This window comes from Hylobates moloch, unplaced genomic scaffold (assembly GCF_009828535.3).
Source record: "Hylobates moloch isolate HMO894 unplaced genomic scaffold, HMol_V3 SCAFFOLD_13, whole genome shotgun sequence".
Classification (NCBI taxonomy): Eukaryota; Metazoa; Chordata; class Mammalia; order Primates; family Hylobatidae; genus Hylobates; species Hylobates moloch.
Window position 1 is genome coordinate 48,442,152 of NW_026652288.1, and position 11,332 is coordinate 48,453,483.

General features: G+C 43.4%; 2 protein-coding genes across 2 annotated transcripts in view; both read right to left on the reverse strand.

Annotated features, from left to right (window-relative positions):
* Positions 1–11,332, reverse strand: part of RBMS2 (RNA binding motif single stranded interacting protein 2) — a 120,292-nt gene extending 108,960 nt beyond the window's left edge. The window contains exon 1 of the mRNA XM_058427007.1: positions 11,280–11,332. The gene's annotated coding sequence lies outside the window, so the exon portion shown is untranslated. The remainder of the gene's footprint in view (positions 1–11,279) is intronic.
* Positions 400–3,013, reverse strand: LOC116480903 (60 kDa heat shock protein, mitochondrial-like). The gene is given in 4 exon segments (XM_032173364.3): positions 400–953; positions 955–1,139; positions 1,352–1,537; positions 1,540–3,013. Coding segments are annotated over 4 exon segments (1,716 nt in total). The 5' UTR covers positions 2,801–3,013; the 3' UTR covers positions 400–869.

Below are 11,332 nucleotides of genomic sequence, written 5' to 3' on the forward strand. Positions count from 1 at the left end.
TGACTATAAAGTACTTTGTTTATTATGTAGTATTTTACTATATAAAAGTACTTTATTATATAGTATTTTACGAATATGAAATATATTTTTCACCTATACTTGATATTTACTACACCATGTTGAATATAACAAATCCATCTTATTTTTTACTGTAAACTTTGGTTATGAACCTGCAGCTAGAGAGTCAAAGCAAACTTGTCAAATTTTAGATTGCTAAAGACAAACTTTTTTTTTTTTTTTGAGATAGGGTCTTGCTCTGTTGCCCAGGCTGGAGTGAAGTGCCTCTTGATTATGCCTCGCTGCAGCTTTGACATCCTGGGCTCAATTGATCCTCCCACCCATGCCTCCTGAGTAGCTGGGACTACAGGCACATGCCACCATGCCTCACTAATTAAAAAATTTTTTTTTAACTTTAAACAAATTTTTATTACACAAAGGTTGTCACATAATTGGATATTTCTCTACTTTGTACACAATTATTCTCACTCTCCACAGAAAGGCTGCTTAACTTCTCATCTGGTGGTGGCAAGCACTAAAATCCTGATTTTAACAGAGTAGTAGTAAAAATGTCTCAGTGATTTAAGTTGAAAGCCATACATTGGTACATGGCTCTTGTACCCAGTATCAGGAATGTACAAATGTTTTTTATTCAAAAATACAAAATAAATTATCTGTAGGCATGGACAATGACAGCAGTAAACCATTATATATTTTGTCAACTGAAACCAGTAACTGATGGTTATAGTGATTTTCAGCCAGCCTTTTTCTTCATTTTTCTCCAACTGACTTCTCTGAAGTTATTGGTGAGGAACACTGCCTTGGGCTTCCTGTCACAGTTCATTAACAAAGGTAAAGCACTAATCTAGGAGTTAGAACATGCCACTTCCCATACCACCTCCCATTCCACCCATTGCACTCATTCCAGGGTCCTTCTCTTCTTTAGGAATTTCTGTTGACTACAACTTCTGCTGTAGTTAACAGAGAGGCCACACCAGCATCCAACAAAGCAGTTCTCACAACCTTTGTTGGGTCAATAATTCATTTTTCCGCCATATTCACAAAATCTCCAACCATAGCATCATAATCAACTTCTGAGGAAATTTGCGTCATTTTCTCAACTATCAAAGATCCTTCAACACCTGCATTTTTTTTTTTTTTTTTTTTTTTTGAGGCGAAATCTCGCTCTGTCACCCAGGCTGGAGTGCAGTGGCACGAACTTGGCTCACTGCAAGCTCCGCCTCCTGGGTTCACACCATTCTCCTGCCTCAGCCTCCCACGCCTGGCTAATTTTTTTGTATTTTTTTTTTTTTAGTAGAGACAGGGTTTCACCGTGTTAGCCAGGATGGGACACCTGCATTCTTAGCAATGGTCATTGCTGGAATTTTGAGTGTTCTTTTAATAATTCCTATACTAATTTTTTGATCTTCATTAGCTGGAGTCAATGAGTCCAAGGCTAGAATGCATCGAAGCAGGGCACAACCCCCTCTCAATACAATGCCTTCTTCAACAGCAGCTCTTGTAGCATTAAGGGCATCTGAACTCTGTCTTTCTTTTCATTCACTTCAACATCACTTGTCCCACCAACCTTCAGCACAGCTACTCCATCTGAAAGTTTTGCCAGCCGTTCATTCAGTTTTTCCTTTTCATATTCACTAGTTGTGACATCTGACTGCTCAATGATTTCTTGAATATGTTTTTCAATTTGAGCCTTGTCACCTTTTCCTTTTAAGAGCATGGCACCGTCTTTGGTCACAATGACCTCTCCAACGTTTCCTAAGTCATGAGGCTGAACATCTTCAAGATTTAGGGTCAACCCCTCTTCTCCAAACACTGCACTACCAGTAGCAATTGCCATATCTTTAAGCTGGTTCTTTCTATTGTCACCAAACCCTGGAGCCTTGATTGCCACAACCTGAAGACCCACCTTTAGCCTATTCAAGACGAGTGTACTCAGAGCTTCTCCATCAGCATCTTCAGCGATTATGACCAAAGGCTTACAGTGAGCATTGGCAATTTCAAGAGCAGGTACAATGGACTGGACACTAGAAATTTTCTTTTCACTCAACAGAACATAGGCATCCTGGAATTCACATTTCTGACCTTTTGATGTATTAATAAAGTATGGAGAAATATAGCCTCGATCAAACTTTATGCCTTCAATAATTTCTAATTCATCATTCAGTGTTTTTCCATCCTTTACTGTGATGACACCCTTTCTTCCAACCTTTTTCTTTGCATCAGAGATATTGCCAAATTCTTTGTCTCCATTTGCAGAAATTGTAGCAACCCGTGCAATTTCTTCAGGGGTGGTCACAGGTTTAGACTGCTTTTTAAGTTCAGCAATTACAGCATCAACAGCTAACATCGCACCTCTCCTGATTTCCACTGGATTAACACCTTTGCTAATTTTCTCGAAGCCTTCCTTGGCTATAGAGCGTGCCAGTACAGTAGCAGTGGTAGTGCCATCCCCAGCCTCTTCATTTGTGTTATTGGCAACATCTTGAACAAGTTTAGCTCCAATGTTTTTATATTTATCCTTTAAGTCAATTGACTTTGCAACAGTCACACCATCTTTTGTTACTCTGGGACTTCCCCAGCTCTGCTCAATAATCACTGTTCTTCTTCCCTTTGGCCCCATTGCAAGGGCTACAGCATCGGCTAAAAGGTCTCTACCTTGAAGCATTAAGGCTCGGGCATCTGCACCAAATTTTACATCTTTTGCATAAGCCTGAGTGAGATGAGGAGCCAGTACCCTGGACACCAGTCTCATCTGGCGAAAGACTGTGGGTAACCGAAGCATTTCTGCCGGGCGGCGGCAGGGCGTGCACGCAGCGAGACAAGTTGTTGGTGGCGAGTGAGGGCTAAAAATTTTTATAGAGATGGGGTCTCACTATGTTGCCCAGGCTGGTCTCAAACTTCTGCACCCAAGTGATTCTCCCGCCTTGGCCTTACAAAGTGCCGGGATTACAAACATGAGCCACCATGCTTGGCCTGCCTTCTTTAAATGTTAATGCAGGTTTGCTATCATCAACTTATTAAAATGTGATTTTGAACATAAAAATATGCTCACATTAAAACTACACGGAGCAGGCCAGGCGTGGTGGCTCATGCCTGTAATCGCAGCACTTTGGGAGGCCAAGGCGGGCAGATCACGAGGTCAGGAGATCAAGACCATCCTGGCTAACACGGTGAAACCCCGTCTCTACTAAAAAATACAAAAAAATTAGCCGGGCGTGGTGGCGGACACCTGTAGTCCCAGCTACTCAGGAGGCTGAGGCAGGAGAATGGCATGAACCCGGGAGGCGGAGCTTGCAGTGAGCCGAGATCGCGCCACTGCACTCCAGCCTGGGCGACAGAGCAGGCTCCATCTCAAAAACAAAAACAAAAACAAAACTACACGGAGCTACCATTTCTCACCTGCCAGACTGGCAAAAACCCAGACGCTTACAACAAACTGTTGGTGAGACTGTGAGTTAAAAGGTACTTTCAAGCCTGGGCAATATAGCAACACCCCATCTCTAAAAAAAAAAAAAAAAAAAAAAAAAGTTTTTAAATAAGCCAGGCACAGTGGCATATGCCTGTAGTCCTAGCTACTCAGAAGGGTGAGGTGGGAGGATAGCTTGAGGCTGCAGTATGCCAAGATCATACCCCTGCACTCCAGCATAAGCAACAGAGCGAAACCCTGTCTCTACAAAAAAAAAAAAAAAAAAAGGAGGGGAGGGCACTTTCATACATTGCTTGTGGAAAGACAAAATAAAATAACACCTTTCACACTATATGCCAAAATTATATGTGTATTTACCCTTCAACCCAACAGTCCCACTTGTAGGAATAGATCCGAAAGATACAATGGCAACAATAAGAAGAGACAGTACATATAAGGCATCTTCACAACAGTAAGCAAGAAAGCTATCAAAGACTACTGGGCGTATGTCAAAAGGATTCAAGAATCAACTTTAGAAGCCGGGCATGGGGGCTCACACCTGTAATCCTAGCACTTTAGGAGGCTGAGGCAGGAGGTCTGCTTGAGCCCAGGAGTTCAAGACCAGCCTGGGAAACACAGTCTCTATTGAAAAAAGTCAAAAATTAAATGAATAATATTTAAAAAGAATCAACTTCAGTGGGTTGCTATTGTCCAAAGATGGTACAGTTTGAGCATCAAAAAGAATAACTACAAAGAATGTAAACATGCCAAATTTAATAAAATCCATAAGTTCCTAATAATTTTTCAAAACCCTAATTGATCATCTTTAAGAGGATATTACATACTCAACTTACTATGCCTAAAACTAGCAAATAAAGGAAAACAAGTTGAATATATAGGCTGCCTTTTCTATATGAATTGTTTCTCAGAATAACCAAGTAGTTGAAGAAAATCTTCCTTTATAGATGAATACAAAATAATAAAGAAATAAGGAACAGGCTGGGTGCAGTCTCACGCCTGTAATCCCAGCACCTTGGGAGGCCGAGGCGGGCGGATCACGAGGTCAGGAGTTCGAGACCAGCCTGGCCAACATGGTGAAACCCCGTCTCTACTAAAAATGCAAAAAATCAGCCAGGTGTGGTGGCACGTGCCTGTAATCCCAGCCATTCAGGAGGCTGAGGCAGGAGACTTGCTTGAGCCCGGGAGGTGGATGTTGCCATGAGTGGAGATCCTGCCATTGCATTCCAGCCTGGGCAACAGAGCAAGACTCGGTCAAAAAAAGAAAAAAAAAAGGTTTCTGAATTCAGTTTGCTAATAATTTGTTAAGGGTTTTTTTTTTTTTAATATCTATATTCATAAGAGATATTGGTATATAGTTTTCCTTTCTTGTGATACACAATCAATTTTTAATATAATGGTTTTAGCAGCCTTTGATAATTATTGCCTTGATCAACTGCTTTATTACAGGTTGCAAAGTGGTGCTCTTTTGTTGTTCCTTATTTCTTTTTTTCTTTTTGCGACGGAATTTTGCTCTGTCGCCCAGGCTGGAGGGCAGTGGCGCAATCTCAGCTCACTGCAACCTCCATCTCCTGGGTTCAAGTGTTTCTCCTGCCTCAGCCTCCCGAGTAGCTGGGATTACAGATGCATGCCACAACGCCTGGCTGATTTTTTGTATTTTTAGTAGATACAGGGTTTCACCATGTTGGCCAGGCTGGTCTTGAACTCCTGACCTGGTGATCCACCTGCCTTGGCCTCCCAAAGTGCTGGGATTACAGGCGTGAGCCACCACACCCGGTCCCAGAAACATATTTTTTTTAAAAAGGTGGGCCAGGCATGGTGGCTCACGCCTGTAATCCCAGCACTTTGGGAGGCCAAGGCAGGTGGATGATTTGAGGTCAGGAGTTTGAGACCAGCCTGACCAACAAGATGAAACCCTTTTTCTACTAAATAGAAAAAAAATTAGCTGGGCATGGTGGGCATGCCTGTAATCTCAGCTACTTGGGAGGCTGAGGCATGAGAGTTGCTCAAACCCGGGAGGTGGAGGTTGCAGTGAGCTGAGGTTGCACCGCTGCACTCCAGCCTGGGCAACAGAGTGAAACTCCGTCTCGAAAGAAAGAAGAGAGAGAGAGAGGAGGAGGAGGAGGAGGAGGAGGAGAAGAAGAAGGAAGAAGGAAGGGAGGAGAAGAGAAAAATAAAACAAAAAAGCTTTAGGCGGCCAGGCACGGTGGCTCACACCTGAAATCCCAGCACTTTGGGAGGCTGAGGCAGGCAGATCACATGAAGTCAGGAGTCGAGACCAGCCTGGCTAACATGGTGAAACCCCATCTCTACTAAAAATACAAAAATTAGCCAGGCATGGTGGCACCCATCTGTAATCCCAGCTACTGGGGAGGCTGAGGCATGAGAATCACTTCAACCTGGGAGGTGGAGGTTGCAGTGAGCTGAGATCCTGCCACTGCACTCTAGCCTAGGTGACAGAGTAAGACTCCATCTCAAAAAAAATAAAAGGTTTAGGCCAGGAGCGGTGGCTCACATCTGTAATCCCAAGATTTTGGGAGGACAAAGTGGGAGGATCATTTGAGCCCAGGAGTTTGAGACCAGGCTGGACAACATGGTGAGAATCTTTTACAAGTAAAACAAGTTATAAAATAAAATACATAAAATAAAAAAGGTTTATACCCCATGACCAAGTGGGATTTATTCCAGGAATGCAAGGCTAATTAAATGTTCAAAAATTGGCCAGGCACAGTGGCTCACTCCTGTAATCCCAGCACTTTGGGAGGCTGAGGTGGGCGGATCATGAGGTCAGGAGATCAAGACCATCCTGGCTAACACGGTGAAACCCCATCTCTACTAAAAATACAAAAAATTAGCCGGGTGTGGTGGCGGGCGCCTGTAGTCCCAGCTACTCGGGAGGCTGAGGCAGGCGAACTGCTTGAACCCAGGAGGCAGAGCTTGCAGTGAGCCGAGATCGTGCCACTTCACTCCAGCCTGGGCAACAGAGCGAGACTCCATCTCAAAAAAAAAAAAAAAAATCAAGTAACACAATATGCCATGTTAAAACAGAACAACCAGCTGGGCACAGTGGCTCACGCCCATAATCCCAGTATTTTGGGAGGTGGAGATGGGCGAGATTGCTTGAGCCCAGGAGTTCAAGACAAGCCTGGGCAACATGGTGAGACCCTGTCTCTACAAAAAATACAAAAATTAGCTGGCACTCAACCAATCCCTGGACTCAGTATCTTTTTTATGGCTGGGCACAGTGACTCATGCCTGTAATCCCAGCACTTTGGGAGGCCAAAGCAGGTGGATCACGAGATCAGGAGTTCAAGACCAGCCTGGCCAAGATGGTGAAACCCTGTCTCTACTAAATATACAAAAAATTTAGCCAGGCGTGGTGGCGTGCACCTGTAATTTCATCTACTCAGGAGGCTGAGGCAGAGAATTTCTTGAACTTGGGAGGCAGAGGTTGCAGTGAGCAGAGATCGCACCATTGCACTCCTGCCTGGGCAACAGAGTGAGACTCCATCTCAAAAAAAAAAGATCATTTTGTATCTTTCTTATTAATCCTTTTAACATTTAAAAACATCTTATTGGACAATAAGGCCTCCAATAAAACATATAACAGAAGCTGTGATACCAAGCCTGTTCCCTGATAAACTCTATCCAGTTTTAGACATTCCTTTTCTTTTCTTTTTCTTTTTTTTTTTTTTTTTGAGATGGAGTCTTACTCGGTCGCCAGGCTGGAGTACAGTGGTGTGATCTCGGCTCACTGCAACCTCCGCCTCTCAGATTCAAGCGATTCTCCTGCTCAGCCTCCTGAGTAGCTGGGACTACAGGCATGTGCCACCACGCCCAGCTAATTTTTGTATTTTTAGTAGAGATGGGGTTTCACCATGTTGGCCAGGATGGTCTCCATCTCTTGACCTCATGATCCACCTGCCTCAGCCTCCCAAAGTGCTGAGATTACAGGTGTGAGTCACTGTGCCCGGCACTTCTTTTCTTTTTGAGACAGTTTCCCTCTGTCACCCAGGCTGGAGTGCAGTGGCCACAATCTCGGCTCACTGCAACCTCTGCCTGCCGGGCTCAAGCAATTCTCATGCCTCAGTGTCCTGAGTAGCTAGGATTACAGGTATGCGCCAACATGCCCGGCTAATTTTTATATTTTTAGTAGAGATGGGGTTTCTCCACGTTGGCCAGCTGGTCTCCAAGTCCTGTCCTCAAGTGATCTGCCGCTCTTGGCCTCCAAAAGTGCTTGGATTATAGGCATAAGCCATGGCGCCTGGTCTAGACATTCCTTTTCTTGTCTCATTTGCTAAGAGCTTTGAAAATATTTGCTTGAAAGACATTTATCAAATAATTTTTCTACAATGACTTGAGAGGATCATATAGATTTTTCTCTCTTAATCTGTTGATGTGGTGGGACTACACATTTTCTAATATTACACCATTCTAGCATCTTTGGGATAAACATGACTTTGCCACGTGTGTGTGTGTGTTCAATTTTCTAATATTTTATGACTTTTTGCATTTATTTCTTTATATAAAATTGGTCTATACCTTACTTTTCTTTTACTGTCCTTGTCTAGTTCTGGGTTTAAAGTTTACAATAGCTTCACAAAACAAGTTGTGAAGTTTTCCTTCTTTTTTTATTTCTTGGAAAATCTGTTCTTTGAAGACTGAAGTCTTTAAAGTACTGCCACATAAAAGTACTTCAATAGTACTTCCGCATAAAACCTTCTGTATGTATTTTTTTCTGTGTCAGTATTTAAACTACAAAATCTCTAATCTCATCAAACTCTCAGTATTTCCCAGCATTCCCACAAGACTCTAGAGTTAGTGCCCTCTCCTTGTCTCTACTATAGCTGTTCTAAACATTTACCACTCTAAGTTTTCTACGTCACTATTTCACTCTACATTCTTAGCATATCATATTTATCTGCTATCTTCAACCTTGATATCTCTTACTGGCTTTCCTCCTCCACATGTGGATATGATGACCTTTTAAAAAGACAAGATAGGGCCTGGAGCGGTGGCTCACACCTGTAATCCCAGCACTTTGGGAGGCTGAGGTGGGTGGATCAGGAAGTCAGGAGTTTGAGACCAGCCTGGCCAATATGGTGAAACCCCATCTCTACTAAAAATACAAAAATTAGCCAGGTGTGGTGGTGCTCGCCTGTAGTTCCAGCTACTCAGGAGGCTGAGGCAGAAGCATGGCTTGAACCTGGGAGGCGGAGGTTGCAGTGAGCCGGGATGGTGCTATTGCACTCCAGAGTGACAGAGTGAGACTCCGTCTCAAAAAAAAAAAAATTAAAATTAAAAGACAGATGAAAACATACATAAAAAACAAATAAACAAAAGCCCTTCCCTGTACCCTAGGTTGCTCTCTAGATATTCTTAATTTTCCCCATAATCAAGAGTAATCTACATTTGCTAACTGTGTGTCCTCATCTCTCATTTGTTTTTCTCCACTCACTTTTAATTGTATTCCAAGTTATGTTAGAGTTGGGAAATTACTACTGGGTTATATTTATTTTTTATTTTTTATTTTTTTGAGACAGAGTCTCGCTCTGTCACCCAGGCTGGAGTGCAGTGGCACCATCTCGGCTCACTGCAAGCTCCGCCTCCCAGGTTCACGCCATTCTCCTGCCTCAGCCTCCCGAGTAGCTGGGACTACAGGCGCCCGCCACCACACCCGGATAATTTTTTGTTTTTTTAGTAGAGACAGGGTTTCACATGTTAGCCAGGATGGTCTTGATCTCCTCACCTTGTGATCCGCCTGTCTCGGCCTCCCAAAGTGCTGGGATTACAGGCATTAGCCACTGCGCCCGGCCACTGGGTTATATTTAAAAAGCAACATAATCAGATTTGCATATCTGCAAGATCACTTGTGGCTATACTGTAATGAATGGAAGGGAGTAAAACTGATAGGAGACCTAAATTAAGAAGCTTCACTAAGATAGTAGCAATGGGAATGAGAAGTGGATGGATTTGAGACCCATTATCGGATGTAAAGGATATGGAAGCAGGAGAAATAAAGGATCACATGTGAACCTCTAGCTGAACAATGGATTTTTTTTGTCATTGTAGAGATAGTAAGTCTCCAGCCTGAGCAACGTGGCAAAATGCTGTCTCTAAAAAAAATACAAAAAATTAGCTGCGCGTGGTGGTACACACCTGTACTCCCAGCTACCCGGGAGTCTGAGGTGGAAGGATCACCTAACCCCTTGGAGGTCGAGGCTGCAGTAGGCCATGATGGTGCCACTGCACTCCAGCCTGGGTGGCAGAGTGAGACCCGGTCTCAAAAAAAAAAAAAAAAAAAAAAAAGAAGAAAAGAAAAAGGAAAGCTGACCTGACCACATAAAGAGAAAATATTTCTACATGGCAAACAAATCCACAAATGGAAAACCAAAGTCAAATGATAAACTGGCAGGGAGGGGAGAATGTATGCAACTCATTTCATCAACAGCTAATTTCCAAAATATATGAAAAGTTCCAGCCAGGCGCAGTGGCTCACGCCTGCAATCCCAGCACTTTGGGAGGCCAAGGCGGGTGGATCACGAGGTGAGGAGATCGAGATCATCCTGGCTAACACAGTGAAACCCCGTGTCTACTAAAAATACAAAAAAAAAAAAAAAATAGTCAGGCGTGGTGGCAGGCGCCTGTAGTCCCAGCTACTCGGGAGGCTGAAGCAGGAGAATGGCGTGAACCCGGGAGGCAGAGCTTGCAGTGAGCCAAAATTGTACCACTGCACTCCAGCCTGGACGACAGAGCGAGACTCCATCTAAAAAAAAAAAGAAAGAAAAAGAAAAAGAAAAGTTCCTAAAAACCCATATTAAAAGCTTAATATCTGGCCAGGCACAGTGGCTCACACCTGTAATCCCAGCGCTTTGAGAGACTGAGGCAGGAGGATCACCTGACGCCAGAAATTTGAAAAACCAGCCTGGACAACACAGCAAGATCCCCTCTCCAAAAAAAAAAAAATTAGCTGGGTGTGGTGGCATTCACCTGTAGTCTTAACTACCTAGAAGGTTGAGGCAGGAAGATCAATTGAGTCTAGGAGTTTGAGATTACAGTGAGCTATGATCTCACCATTGCACTCCAGCCTGGGTGACAGAGCAAGACCCTGTCTCTTAAAAAAAAAAAATTAACAAAATAATAAAACTTAAAAATTTTAATATCCAACAGTTAAATGGACAAAACATAGGAATAAACACTTCATAAAAAAGGAAACACCAATGGTTCTTAAATATATAAAAGATGTTCAACCTCATTCATAATTTTTAAAAAGTGAAATAAAAACAATACTGAGATAAGTCAGGTGCGGTGGCTCATGCCTGTAATCCCAGCACTTCGGGAAGCCGAGGTGGGTGGATCACCTGAGGTCAGGAGTTCGAAACCAGCCTGACCATCATAGAGAAACTCCATCTCCACTAAAAATACAAAATTAGCCAAGCATGGTGGCGCTTGCCTGAAATCCCAGCTACTCAGGAGGCTGAGGCAGGAGAACTGCTTGAACCCGGGAGGCGAAGGTTGCAGTGAGGCGAGATCTCGCCACTGCACTTTAGCCTGGGCAACAGGAGCGAAACTCCATCTCAAAAAATTATTAAATAAATAAATAAAAATAAAAATACAATACTGAAGTAGCATATTACACCTACTGGAATGGCAAACACACAAAAAAAGTGATAACCAGCCAGCCACGGTGGCTCACACCTGTAATCCTAGCACTTTGGGAGGCCGAGGCAGGCAGATCACCTGAGTTCAGGAGTTCGAGACCAGCCTGGTCAACATGGCGAAACCCCGTCTCTACTAAAAATACAAAAAAAAGTTAGCCGGGTGTGGTGATACATACCTGTAATCTCAGCTACTTGGGAGGCTGAGGCAGGAGAATAATTTGAACCCGGG